The sequence below is a fragment of the Aptenodytes patagonicus genome, chromosome 4 (assembly GCF_965638725.1).
Source record: "Aptenodytes patagonicus chromosome 4, bAptPat1.pri.cur, whole genome shotgun sequence".
NCBI classification, from domain to species: Eukaryota; Metazoa; Chordata; class Aves; order Sphenisciformes; family Spheniscidae; genus Aptenodytes; species Aptenodytes patagonicus.
Genome location: NC_134952.1, coordinates 118,305 through 131,914, shown reverse-complemented (window position 1 = coordinate 131,914; position 13,610 = coordinate 118,305). Strand labels below are relative to the sequence as shown.

At 59.9% G+C, this 13,610-nt stretch overlaps 1 protein-coding gene across 7 annotated transcripts in view; it reads right to left on the bottom strand.

Annotated features, from left to right (window-relative positions):
• Window positions 1-13,610, bottom strand: part of DYSF (dysferlin) — a 107,546-nt gene that overhangs the window by 84,218 nt on the left and 9,718 nt on the right. For 4 of the 7 annotated variants that reach the window (XM_076335621.1, XM_076335624.1, XM_076335620.1 and 1 more), the window contains exons 5-21: window positions 12,841-12,955; window positions 12,498-12,691; window positions 12,200-12,328; window positions 11,401-11,463; window positions 11,172-11,222; window positions 11,049-11,079; window positions 10,195-10,310; window positions 9,859-9,985; window positions 9,445-9,548; window positions 8,443-8,511; window positions 8,316-8,359; window positions 8,075-8,157; window positions 5,782-5,897; window positions 5,362-5,475; window positions 4,638-4,815; window positions 3,846-3,970; window positions 3,214-3,320 (exon numbers count right to left, since the gene is read on the bottom strand). In XM_076335621.1, coding sequence (XP_076191736.1) covers window positions 3,214-3,320; window positions 3,846-3,970; window positions 4,638-4,815; window positions 5,362-5,475; window positions 5,782-5,897; window positions 8,075-8,157; window positions 8,316-8,359; window positions 8,443-8,511; window positions 9,445-9,548; window positions 9,859-9,985; window positions 10,195-10,310; window positions 11,049-11,079; window positions 11,172-11,222; window positions 11,401-11,463; window positions 12,200-12,328; window positions 12,498-12,691; window positions 12,841-12,955 — 1,766 coding nt within the window. Of the gene's footprint in view, window positions 1-3,213; window positions 3,321-3,845; window positions 3,971-4,637; window positions 4,816-5,361; window positions 5,476-5,781; window positions 5,898-6,614; window positions 6,657-8,074; window positions 8,158-8,315; window positions 8,360-8,442; window positions 8,512-9,444; window positions 9,549-9,858; window positions 9,986-10,194; window positions 10,311-11,048; window positions 11,080-11,171; window positions 11,223-11,400; window positions 11,464-12,199; window positions 12,329-12,497; window positions 12,692-12,840; window positions 12,956-13,610 lie in introns of all 7 variants that reach the window. The other 3 variants (XM_076335619.1, XM_076335618.1, XM_076335622.1) reach the window with 1 other exon arrangement.

Sequence of the window (13,610 nt, the reverse complement as noted above, 5' to 3'; positions counted from 1 at the left end):
GCAGTTCAGGTAGGAAAGGACTGGACGGTTGGGCGGGATCTGTAGCTTTGTGCTTAATATTAATATGATTAGAGGACTGGAAGGAGCAACGCGATGGCAACCTCAGCGAGAGCTGGGAGGATCTGGGGGAACCCGAGATCAGCAAGTCTGACTCTTGCATCTGACAAACTAGCAGAAACCACAACTAAGAAGAGAAGAGCAGGGAGGTGGACAACCTGGACCCGAGAGGTCCCCTGCGGAGGGATGCTGGGGTACCGGTACAGCCCGCCTGGGCTCCCCGGCAGCCTGCAGCACCGTCCTTCCCCACGGGCTCTGCCACCCTGGACCAAGAGGATGGTCATCTCCTGGCCAAAGAGCTGGTTATACGGCAGGTGGCAAAAGATGGGAGTGTTGAGTTCCTCCGCAGTGATGGGTCCTGCGCTGGCCGTTACCACTCCAGGCACGAATTACGAGGAAAGAGCAAAAGGGCTGAACTGAGAACATCACTGTGCCAGCACATAAATGCGTGGTGCATCCTCGTGTGAACGTTGTGCTTCCAGCTGGGGAAAGATGCGACAGAATTGGACAAAGTACGAGGAAGACCAAAAGGACGATCAAAAACATGGACCCTCTTCTGCAGCAGGTGCTCTCCGGCCACCCCCTGCATATTTCACCCTGCTCCCAGCTCTGGCAGGGAACGGCAGAGGAGTCAATTCACAGGCAGCTCTCTTCCGAGCTCCAGCATGGAGCAATCCTCGCGCCGCAGGAGGCACGGCCAGGAGCAGAGGGACAAAACCCACCCTTCAGGTCAGCGCTGCTGCCCATCAGCACGAAGGAGCTGCAGGAGCTGCCTGAATCCGGCTGCAATTCAACGTTTTGGGTACTTGGTTTTGCCACGACTCATCTTTCCCTAACTTTGTCCGTTTGTATGCTACTTCCAATTCTTTTCTTTTCCAGAGAGCAGCCGTCTTCCATCTCTTCACGCAAAGGTCTGGAAAACAGACGTGGACAAGGCGATGCTGGCAGCACGTCGCTGTTTTCCTACTGGAAACAGGAGGTGGGGAGACCCCCTCCCGCTGGAACCCTTTCACCAGAGAGGTCCAGACCCGGAGGAGGATGCGGAAGCACTGGAGAGCGGCGGGGTGTTGTCCCATCCCTCCGAAATCCCGATGGAAAGGAGCTCTGTCCTGGCTGAGTCCAGAGACCAGGCTTTGACAGCATCATGGGGGGAGCTGCGGACAGGTCCAGCTGCAGGGCTCAGCTCGTCCCCCCCAGGGCACAGCGCACGGAGGGGTGCGAAACCCCCCAAAAAGCCGTTCGGGCTGTTCCAGCTGCCCCCACCGTGGGTACCACCCTCGCGAGCCAGCCCTGGTCCCCACGCCAAACCCTCGCAGAGACGGAGGAGCCGCATCCCGCAGGAGCCGAGCACAGAGCGGGGCCAGGAGCCAGCGGGAACCACGGGCTTGGCACATCCCACGGCCACATTTTTCCCCTCCCCCCCCCCCCCCCCCCCCAGGTTAATTGAATTTGTTTTGGAGGGCGCAGCATCTCTGGAAAACCCAAAGCCGTGGCTCATCCCTCAGGTCCCGTCCTGTGTGCCCAGGAGCAGGGGAGGGGGGTATCGACAGCCCGTCGGATGGCTCTGACCTTTCCAGCGGAGCCAGCGTGCATGGCGGACGAAACACATCTCCTTTATGAGGCTCAAAAGCAAATAAACAGGGAGGTTGTAAGTATGTGTGTGTGTTTTCTTAAGCGTGTCCTCCAGGAGGTCTGCGGAGCAGGGTCAGCTCGTTCGAGGTCTCCTTGACCGAAGGAAGAAGGTGTCTGGTCCCACACGGGTGTCGCAGGAGGGTCCAGAGAGGCTGCACCCCCGTGCCCACTGCACCCCAGCACCTCCATGACCTCTCCTTGGGCCTTTCAAAGAGCAGGGGGGACAGAAAGGGGGACCTAGGGCTTGGCAGAAAGCTCAGCACCATCTCCCCAACCTTAGGTGACTGGCACAAGCCCAGGTGGACAGCGCACATGGTCCTGCAGGCTGGTGGCTATTGTGGAAGGGGTGGGGGACAACTGGTCCCAGCAGGTTTGGTGGCCTCAGGGACAGCCAAGAAGGCCAAATTCTCCCTCTCTGCTGAGATAAAGCACCAAGAGCCACCACACGAGCTCGGTGACCACAGAGGTCCACCCGTCACAGCCACCAGTTGCCACCAATGGGGTGTCCCAGCCCAGTGCAGGGCTGTCCCCACAGCTTGGCTGCTCTCCACCTACCTCCCAAGGCAAGAAAGCTCCAAGAGGCACGTCAGCTCTCTCAATTCCCCTTGGCAAGGGCTTGCCAGGGCTAAAAACACATCAACGATCCTACTATTGCCCTTCCCCAAATTGATGGCATGGAGCTGCTTGCAGGAAAGTTGTGTGGCCAGGCATGGGCATGGGACGGGACGTGGAGATCACCTTCATGGGCATACCTGAAGGGGAACCATGGTCCAAAGACCCTGGTGAGGTCAGTCCCTGAAACACCTTCCTGAGGGCTGAGCTGTCCTTGGGATAAAAGGCCATGGTCATACCGCAGTGATGCTCCCCGGAGCGGCTCCTCGTCCCCACAAAGCGCAATCCAGGCCAAAAAAACAGGCTACATGGAGGGAAAGCCCGTGGCACCCTCCCAGCCTCCCTTGAACGAATGTTCAAGCGCTTAGAAAGGCAAAGCAGCAGCAGATACTGGTGATGCTGCCCACGGGGACGGCGGGATGGCTGCACCATCCAGCTCTGCAACATCCCCGTCCCCGTCCCCCGGGCCAGCCGTCGGACACACAACACCCATGCCCAGCCGAACGCCCCCTCCGGGTGCTCTGCACGGGTGCCTCCTACGCGGCGCAGACGAGACTCAACCGGGAAGCCACATCGGTGGCTCCTCACTCCACGAGCCCCACCGTCCCTCTGGCTGGGCTGGCCTGGCTCTGGCTCCTGCCCCGACACAATGCCACTCATTCAGGTGAGCCACGCTGCAGTCCTTGCATGAAGGCTGGAAATTTATGACTTGCCTTAAATGTCACCTTTTCAACTCCGTGCCTTGGCTCAGCAACCTTTGAAGCAAACATTAGCAAACGACTGGTGTTTTTCAGAGGGGGAAAAAAAAAAAAAAAAAGAAAAAAAAAGAAGAAGTCGTCCCTTCCAAGATAAATAAGCGCTCTCGCAATAAACGGCATGAAAAGGCTCGCATTCAGAACTGGCAGAAAATACCTGCAGTCAGCGATGACGTCATCCACCAGCTGGGCACCCAGGGCGTCCAGCTCACTCGGCGAGCGGTTGGCCTTGAGAGCCAGTTGGACCTTCTCCAGGTTTGCTTCCTGCACGAGAGGTGGGGAAGAGGAGCTGCACAGCGGGGAACCCCCCGGCGCCCTGCTCCACCCCGCATCCAGAACCCTCCCAATGAGTGCCTGGGGCTGCTCCCCGTGATCAGAAACTCCAGCCTGGGTCCCACCGGGGCTCTGCACCTGCGGTTTTGCTCCTGTTGGAGCTCCAGGGGAAACAACAGTGAAATACGGCAAGAAATCCCATAAATAGCTCAGGAGCTGAAGAAAGGTCCTTGCCTCCTGCGCCTGCATCAGTAGGCAGGTGGGTGGCACGGCAAAGCACTGCGTTCACACCCCACTGTCACCCCAGTGGGGATGAGGGTGGTCCCTTTCCCTCCATCGCTCCACGGGCTGAGCAGGGCACCACCCGGGACGCCGACAGATTTCCCCTCCACAGCACAAGAGTCATCAAACCCCAAACCTGACCCAGCCTGGAGGTGGCCTCTGTCCCCTCCCTGTCCCCCCGGGGCAGGATGCAGAAAGGAGGTGGACGATGCTCCTCGCCACCGCGGCACTCACCAGCCTGTCTGCTGCGTGGTGGAGAAGGTTTTGGGCATCAGTGCGATAGCTGATATCCTCCCAGTAGGATGACAACACCACCACGGGCTTCACGTTGCCCCAGGGCAGGTAGTAATATTGACAACCTGGAGGGCACAGCACACTGGTGGGCTCATGATATTGGGGTGACAGGGGACCCCACTCCTCAGGACTGGAGCAGAGATGAAGGGGGGCAGTGCAGCATTTGGCCTTGGGCAGAAGCCCATCTCTGGGGCTCTTTTGGAGCAAGAGGATGGGAATTACGTTCCCCAAACCCACATGCAACAGAGCAGTGCACACCAAGGTCCAAAGGGATGTGCGTCAACCTCCACAGCTGCAGCAGCTCCTGCAGAGCAGTGAGGCCAGAAACCAGCAGAACAAACCCAGTGGGGTGAGGACATCTCACACCAGAATGAGAGCCCCACAGGAGCCAGGGAAAGGCCACCCCAAAGCACTGGCTCTTCCTTGAAGAGAAATGGGCACTGTTAGTGCTGAGGTGCTGCCCAAAAACCACTTCAAGCCAGCACAGAGCTGAGAGAAGTAGTCCTGGCTTCTCCACTCCTCCCCAGTCACATATTCCCCCTTCACAGCATGGTTGAGGTGGGCAAGGGGACCTCTGGAGGTCATCTGGTCCAACCCCTGCTTGAGCAGGGTTACTTTGAGCAGGTTGTCCAGGACTACGTCCAGTTGGGTCTTGAATATCTCCAAGGATGGAGACTCCACACCCTCCCCGGGCAGCCCATCCCAGTGCTCGGTCACCCCCGTGTTGCTCACCGTCAAAGACAGCCCGGCTGTACTGCGTGGTGGAGGCCAAGGGCAGGCAGGTGTTGTCAAATTTGTTGCCGTAGTTGCCAATGCTGACCTCAAACTGGATGGCGTCGTCCACGTCTTGGAGCATGGTGGCCGAGTAGAAGGCAGCGAAGAGGGAGTACTTCCGACGGCGCAGGTACTTCTGCAACAGGCACAGGACCGTGTCCGCAGAGAAGACACCACCACCGCTCTCCAACACACAGACCCTCTACTACCCCCGCGCACACCAGCTCAGTGAGGCCTCCGAGATGGAAAAGTTTATTGCAGGGAAGAAAAGCATATGTTGCAGCAGGGGAATTTTGGGCGAGATATTTAGGAAAAACCTGACAAAGGAGAAGGCTAGAACTTTCCATAAAAAATGCAGCTTAAGCCTGAAGAAACGAGCAAAAGGAGCACATCCGCGGTAGCGCTCGAGCTGGGATTGGGGTCCTGTTGAAGCAAATCTCCCACCCCTCCATGTTCACCATGGTCTGCTCTCTACCATGCAGCAGCTCAGATGGAGCAAGCTGGACACCCTGGGATGGAAACACAGCAGGAGACACCCTCCAGGAGCTCACCGACCACTCCACCGCTCACGGGACATCACCCACCCAGGACCAACACCCACGCCCCTTCCCTAGTGCCCCACATGCCGTGCCGCCGGAGGGACGACCCCGGAGTCCACGGGACCCCGCAGAGACCCCGTTACCTCCACCCGCAGGATGTCATCCGCAGAAATGTCCTCCACCTTCTGCTCCACGTGCTCCACCAGTTTGGTCTCCAGCTCCACCAGCATCCTGCCACGATACGCGACTCCCTCGCCCTTGGGGTAGACCAGGGACAGGCGTCAGGACCCCGGTGATCCCTCCCCGCAGCTCTGCCTTTGCTTTCAGCGGGCTTCATTGCAGAGGAGCAAGACCAGGCAAAGTATTTCTGCAAGCGCTTCAAAGGTAGAGTGTTTGGGCAGCAGAGCAATATCAGGAGGTGTTTAGCCAGCGGGAATAGCCAGGGGCAGAAAACGCAGCGCAGGCTCCTAATAACAAAGCCAGTTTGGGTTAATAGCAGCTTTCTTTTGGCAAGGAGGGGCGGTAGTTTAGTTTTGGTTGTGCTGGAAAGAAGCCGACGTCACCTTTCCTAAATTGAGCGTCTCGTAAGGGTCGGGGAAGCCGGTGAACTCCCGGGGGCTGCCGTAGAGGTTGATATAGCAGGGACCGAAGGTCGGCAGGAACCCGAGCCCATCGTCAGCTGGGGACCGTGGGGGAAAAGAGCCATTAAGAGAGTCCCGAAGGCACCTCGGGGACGTGTCCCGCGGGGCTTCGCTGCAGGACCATGGGGACCACACGCATGCGGCTGCAGGCCACCAAAATGCTGCAGTTTTTCACCCCCTTTGAGTCCTACGACAGCTTACCTTTTTGCAGGAGAAAGGTAAGGTGGGTGTGGGGCTGTGCGGGGGGGGCACAGAGCTTCCTGGTCCCAGAGAGCATCGCTTTGCTGGTGTGAGCCAGCGGGGGGGATTTACACCAGCCGAGGAGCTGGCCCCCTGCTCCCCTTAAGGCAGTAAGAGAGTGCTCGGAAGAGAAAGGCTCATTTTTAGGAAACCTCGAGCAGAAGGAAGAGCGAAGGGGCAGAAATCGTTTGCAGGGTCCTGCTCTGAGCTCCTGAGCTAGCTGCTCCTCTGCACAGCTGGCTCAGCACGCAACACACACTTAAGACCACAAAGGCATCGCTGCCCAGCATGGGCACCCCAAACCCGCTGTGGGGAAGGGCGGTGGAGCCCTTTCGCCGCTCCCGCAGGGCAGAGGGAGGCCGTGCTGGCGCCGTCCCCGCTTCCCACCAAGGTGCCCAGGCACGACGCAGCCGATGCTCCCCCAGCCGCAGCCAGCGCTCCAGCCCTGACGGCAGCTGAACCAGCAAAACAATTACCAAGCGGTGATTGCAAACCGAGAGGCTAAGGGGACGTACGGTCTGCGGCTTTCAGAGGCTTCGCGAGAGCAGGAAACTCATCTGAGGCACAAAGAAATGGAGAGAGGTTAGGAAAGGCTGGCAGAAGAGCACAAGGGGAGGATGGAGGGTTATGAAAACAAGGGTGGGTGTTCTCATGGGCTTTCGGTGTCAACAGGCACTGGAGAGACAGAGAGAGAAAGGAGGAGGTTGTTGAATAGCCCTATCGTCCTTCCCGGAGGCTGTGGGATTGGTGTGAAACAGGAGGATTTGAGAATCCCTGAAGGATGCTCTGCGTGTTGCAAAAGTTGGACGGGCCCATGGGGCGGGTGGGAGCCGCGGTTCCCCGGTGCCTCCTCGGGAGCCAGCAGGTCTCAGTGGTGGGGTGGGGTATGCCAGTCCCAGGCAGACCCCTCACAGCCTCCTCCTCCCTCCCCAGCCTCTCTCTCTCTCTCTCCAGACCAGCCCAGGAGCTGCACTTTAACTGGGAAAGATGGGGGCTGGACAGACAAGCACCCCAGTGGAGAACAGTGCTGCACCCCAACTCCGTACCCTGCACGCACGGCCGGGCAGCGCTGGGGGGGTCCACGGGCTGCGGGACATGCGGCTGCAGCTTTGCACCAGGCTCGAGCCCCGGCAGCTGCTGCCAGCCCTGTCCCGCGCCCCTGCGTCATGGGGATGCTCGTGATGAGGCGAGGGTTTGCAGGGCACCCGAGAGTCTCAGAGATGCACAAAGCAAAGGGAGCAGAGCGAGGGGAGTCCCGGTGGGGTTGCAGGTGCCACCGAAGCTCGTTAGCAGCAGGAGATGTTCATGCAGGTTAGGGCAGCCTCCGCTCCTGGCCCTGCCGTGGCTCTCAGCAGCCCCACAAGAGTGTCCCAGCTCCCTGCCCTCCCGCTCGGCACAGGTGACACGGTCAGTGTCACCCAACCGATCCCTGGTAGCGTCTCCATGGTGGTCCTTTGCTTCGGAAAGCCCCTGGGACTTGAAAGAGCACCCTCAGCACAAGCTGGACCTGAACGCCCATCCCACCCCGTGACAGCCCCTAAATGCCACCTAAGGAGGAGCCACTAGTGGGGGCACGCACAGGTGGGACGTGGCATCCTCCAGCACCGGTGACACCACCGCCTGTCACCAACCACACAGGGGACCGCAGCCACCTCCGCGCAGCAACGAAAAGAGGAAGCAAAACCTCCGGCACACCATGGCCCTGCAGCCCCCCATCCCAGCACCCCTGAGTGGACCTGAAGACCTTCAAAACCACAAACCGGGAGCGGCCAGGTCCAACCAGAAAACAGACCGCAGGACGGAGCAACCCCCGGCACCCCGTCCCGCGTCTCCCCCCAGCACCGGCGACTTGGCAGGGACCACCGCGGCTGTGACATCCTCCAAGCCAACACACCAACCTCCAGCCACGAGCATGCAGTGCTCCTCTGCAGCCATGCACCCGAAATCCCATCCTGCTGCCCCCCCCCGCCCTTACCCTCCAGCTCCCCACCGGGGGCCGAGATCTTGGACAGGCAGAGGTAGGCGGTGCCGATGATATCGTTGTGCGTCAGACGGTCCCTGCAACACAACCCATGATGCCGTCGCACCGTGGACCGGGGGGGTTTACCAGGGGGGTTTGCCCGTGGGGTCTCCCCCTGCCCGTCCCACTCCTCCGGCTCAGCTTTCCCCCCGGGCAGGCGCAGGCAGCCCCCCCGGTGAGCCCCCTCCCCGCTCACCAGTCGGTCACCCGGATCCTCATCTTCTCGCACATGGAAGGGAACTGGGAAAAGAGGCAGGGAGAGGAGCGGTGAGTGGTGGTGGGGGTCGGGCGGGTGGGGGGCCACGGCAGGCACCCGCACTCACCATCGCCGGCAGCGTCAGGCGCTGGTTCCACTGCGGGTTGGCGTTCTTCTCCAGGATCCTCGAGTAGAGCTGGAGGTGCGAGACGGGGGATGAAAATTCAGTGCCGCCCCAGCACTTGCAGCTCACGGCTGCACTTCAGCAAAGCAGGGCTGCCACACGCCCCATCCGCGGAGCTGGAAAGCCTCAGATCCCCAAAATACAGACTGCATTCGCGGGTGGCCCGGTGGGGCTCTGCATCGCGTGGGTAAACCCCTCTGTGCAGGAGGCAGAGGATGCTATGGGCTGCTCGGGGACCTTGCCCCCCCGGGACCACCAGAAACTCACCCCCTTCCCACTGTGGTTGCTCAGAATAATGTCCCAAGCCTGTCCCCCGCCCCCGGGCACTGTCCGCAGGGGAAGATTTATGGGCAGAGGTGACTTTCAGCCCTTTAAGTGCTGCTGCGGATCAAAAGACAAGCGGCGGCTCGTGTGTATATTGATTGGCGAAGGCACTGGAGGGGACCCAGCAGCAAAGGGAGCGGGATGGGGCTCTGCAAAGCCACCGGAGCCGCCTCCACACCCTGGCTGGTCATGAGGGGGACAGTCGGTGGCGTGGGGACAGCCAGCCGCTCACTTCAGGCAGCACACAACCCTCCGCTGCTGCACTATCCCCCTTCCCCCGGGAGCTCAGCCTCTCCATCCCCATTTTTAATGCAACAGCACCACGAAGAGCCCAATGAAGAAATTACTCCGGTGCAGCCCGGCATGCCGTGTCCAGTGGCACCGCTCGGCTCCAAGCCTGCCACGCACACAGCGACAGGGCTGGGGACATCAGCCGGGCTGCAGGACATGGCAACGCGGAGGGAAAGAAGACGGGGTGTGACAAGGACTGATGGGACCTTTGCAAATGCTCCAGCAAAGCAAAGGACCAAATTTTCCCCATGCTGGGACCAAATTTTCCCTGTGCACGGCTGCCGTCCCCACCCAGGGACCGGGGGCGGCTGCCCCGCTCCGGCCGCTCACCGTCTTGCCCGCAAAGCTGACTTCCACAAAGGGATCGACCAGGTTCTTCTTGTTGCTGTCGAAGCCAAAGATCTGCCTGACGTTGTCCATGACGGCATCGTCCACTGCGAGGGGAAGGAGATGCTGAAAGCTCATGGAAGTGCGCGGCCTCCGGATGGCCCCGGCTTTCCGGGCAGGCTGTCCCACCGGCCGGGCTGCGCATCTCCACTGAGCCAGGTGGGGAGGAGCAGGAGGGTAAAACCAGTTTGCACCAGTAAGAGACTTATCTCCCAGTACATCACGACTGACCGACATCTGCAAGGTCTTTGGACCAAGGCTACGGATAAAGTTTCCTTATCCGTGCCCTTGTTCCTCTCCGGCACGTTGTAACCCTCTGCAATGCCGAGGGCCGGATCCGGCAAAGGAAACACTTACTCTGGGGTAAGTCTTCGGCTTTGAAGATTTTCAGGCAGAAGTGAGCCCCTCTCAGGGTGACCCCCGTGGGGCGCAGGAGGTTGCCCTCGATGTCTTCCTTGTCTTCAGAGACCTCCTTCTTCTCCAGCTGCAGGACAACAGGACAAGAGGAAAACACGACCAAGCTTCCCAAAAGCCCTGAAATGAGCAGCAAAACCCCAAAATCCAGCACCTTGCCCCCAAAACGGAGGAAGATCAAAGCTGCAGCTTCCCTGGGAACAGGCGCGGGGTTTGATGGCACAGGGCGGTGGAGTACCACGGTTGGAAGGTCCCCCCCATTGCCGGAGCAATACTCACAGGAGCTTCATCTCCAGGCCCCAGCACGAACAGGCTGACTTTCAGATAGCCCTTGGCCCCCGCAGAGAAGTCCTCCGGGTCAGACAGCAGCAGCCATTTCCTGAGAAAAGCGTGTTCTAGGGGAGAGAAGAGATCGAGACCCATGTGCTGGTCCTCAGACACGCAGGGAGATGGGTTCAAGGATGCTGTTGGGTGTTTTTTTTATAATAAATATTACATTCCTTTTGAACAGAACAGAACAGAACAGAATGGAAAGGAATGAAATAGAATAGAATAGAATAGAATAGAATAGAATAGAATAGAATAGAATAGAATAGAATAGAATAGAATAGAATATTTCAGTTGGAAGGGACCTACAGCGGCCATCTCATCCAGCTGCCTGACCACTTCAGGGCTGACCAAAAGTTAAAGCATGGAATTAAGGGATTTGCCTCGTAGGTCTTAACCCTTTACAGCTAAAATTAGCAAGCTTTTCTCTGCAGTGATTAGGGTAGGAAATTTTTTATAAGCATTATTTTATCTTCCTCGAGATAAAACAAAAGATAAAAGATAAAATAATGAGCCAGACTCAAGACAAAAAAAAGTGAGCTGGGCTGCGCTGGTGGGGCTTTCTGCCAGCGAGCCGGTGGCACGATGATTTGAAAGCCTTCAAGGACGTACGTCTTGGGAAAGGGAAGAGAAATGGGTGGTGATGACGGATATAGGGACACATCTGGGTTCATACATGGGAGAGCTGTAACGTGTGTGTGCGTTCCCCTTACTTTTGGCCCAAAAAAAGGGTTACCCAGAGCAACACCCCCCCCCAGCTACGGGAGGTGACCCTGGCCCGGACCCCGACCGCCCGCTGGGCTCACTTGGCTCGGAGTAAACGGTCTCGACGTCCATCTGTGCAACAAAAGGAAAAAGAAATGCCAGCATTCACCCCTTGCGTCAGCGTGGCGGAAAACAGGGGGGAAGAGGAGAGAGGGCAGCCTTACCCGAAACTCCCCGATCACCGAGTCCGTCCGGAAAGACCGAGAGTCCACAACCTGTCAAACGAAAATAAGGAAAAACGGTAAATCCAGCCCAAACCCTACCAGGGTGGAGGGCGCTCCCGGGAAATAGGGGAACGTTTCCCTGGGCCCCACAGGGAGAGGGACGGGGTGACGGCCCTGAGCATCGCCCCAGCCCTCCCGAGGAGTAGGGGTGTCATTTGCTGAAGCTCACCGTGATGAAGATGGGCGCGTCGAACAACTCGGCCGGCGACTCGAAGACGTTGAAGAAGAAGGTCTGTAGGAAAGAGGGGCCGAGGGTGCAAGGCGGAGGTCTGCCCCAGCCTCCCCCCCAGGGCACGTTCGCACCTCCCAGCCTCTCCCATGCCCCCGACTCCGCAGGCTGGAGCCTCTTCCCCTCCTGTTAGGCGAGACCTCACCCCGTTGATAGCGACAGCCTCCCGAAGGGGCTGCGCTGGGTGACGCTGGCGCGCTCTGGTGAGCAACATCCTCCAGTTCGCTTTTGCCGGGCTGGTTTGCAAAAGCACATCCAGACCAGCTCACCCGGGGGTCTCCAAACAAAGGACCAGGGGCAGGTTGAAGCAGGCTTTGGGGACATCCCAAAAGGCAGGCTGGAAGCATCCGCTTCGGGGACAGGGCTGGGGACAGGTCGCCTGCGGCTGCCCGAGCGTACCCATCCTGCACGCCCGGCTGCATTGCCCACCCCTGCCCGAGTGCAGCTCTGCCCGGGACATGCCACCAGGATGCTACCGGCAGCTCTGGGACACGTGAGTCACCTCGGGAAGGTGACCAAGATGAGCCCTGCATGAAGGCAGGGGATGCTGGACCTGCCGAAGGGCTCGCTGCGGCTTCCTGCTGCTGTTTGAGCTTCTCTCCCATCGCAGTCCCCATTGCCACATCCCAGCCTCTGGGCTGCACCGGGATTTCCATCACTCAGGACCCCGAACCGTAACACTCCCGGAGCCTCTCCTGGTGCGCCCAGGCACACCCGGTGCAGAGACACCCCCCCTCACCTCATCAAAAAAGGGGCTGTTGCCTTTGCGTATCCTCGTCCTCTTGGTCTGCCCGGCGGCCGTCACCTTCACCACGGGCCTGATGTTGACCCCGGGGAGCTGCCGGCCCTCGATGACCCTCACCCTGATCTGGGATGGGAGGGAGGACAGGGCAGTGGGTCACTGGGGTTGGTCCTACCCTGGGATGGGCACCTTAGGAGGCCCCCCCCCAGGTGATAAACCCCCCATAGGGACAGGCTGGGGGGCCTTGGGGAGGTGGGTTCAGGAGGGCGGCTCATCCCCACCAGCCTCATCTCACTTGGAAGTCCTGCGGCTTGTTGGATAGAGGCTTTTTGGGCGAGCTCCTCCTCCGCTTCACCCCCTGGACGTGGTGCACGGGGGGCTTGCGGGGCAGCGAGGGGGGCTCGGACCCCGGCGGCCCCGAGGAGGAGGAGGGCTCCGTCTCGTCCCCTGTCGCTGCCTGATCCTCCGTCTCCTCCTCTCCGGCCGTCTCTGCGCGGGGCGAGAAAGGAGATGGAGGACGTGAGCGACATGAGGCCAGGCCTTGTGGGACCGCAGGGTGAGGGGTCTAGCTGCGAACATAACATGATGCTGTGGGGGGACACATCCCCCCGGGGCTACAGGTGAAGGTTTCTGGTTACCAGTGACCGTGTCGGGCTCAGCAGCAGCCGGTGCTGGCTCAGGGGGGGCCGGAGGGGGAAACAGGGGGGCAGCTCCCGGTGGGGGGATGTAGGACACTTGCAGGATGAGGAAAGCCTGGAAAAAAGGAAATAATCATTATACGGGTGTCCACAAACACTCTCCTGGGGCCTGAGCCTCGGTGCCAATGCCACCCGCGACGCTCTGCCCAGGCGCGGGGGATGCAGCCGCAAAAGCGGCAGCAACTCGGCAAATGCCGGGAAAAAGGGACGGAGCAGGGGGACAGCGGGGAGAGGTGTCGCGGGGCCCACGGGGGCACCAGGGACGTGCGGGGTCCCGGCGGGGTGACCACCCGGTCCCCGTCCCGCTAGATGGCAGCCCCAGGCCAGGCTGAGCCGGGGCCGGATGCTGCATCCGCCGGGAAGCGAGCGGGAGGGAGGGAGGGAGATGCCGAGGCAGAGCCAGGGAAAGGCTCAAGGAAAAGGGAGCTGCAGAAAGGGAGATGCAAGATTTAACGGGCCGCGAGGGGCGATCCCGGTGCTCCCCGCCTGAGCCACTGGTTTTGCTCCTTGAAAGGTAAATCTCAAAGCCAAAGAGCCCAGGACGGGACAACGGGTCTCCAACTGGGAGCTGCAACCGGTAGGGAGAGTGCTTAGACTGGTTTCAAACTGGGAGCTGCAACCGGTAGGGAGAGTGCTTAGACTGGTTTCAAACTGGGAGCTGCAACCGGTAGGGAGAGTGCTTAGACTGGTTTCAAACTGGGAGCTGCGAC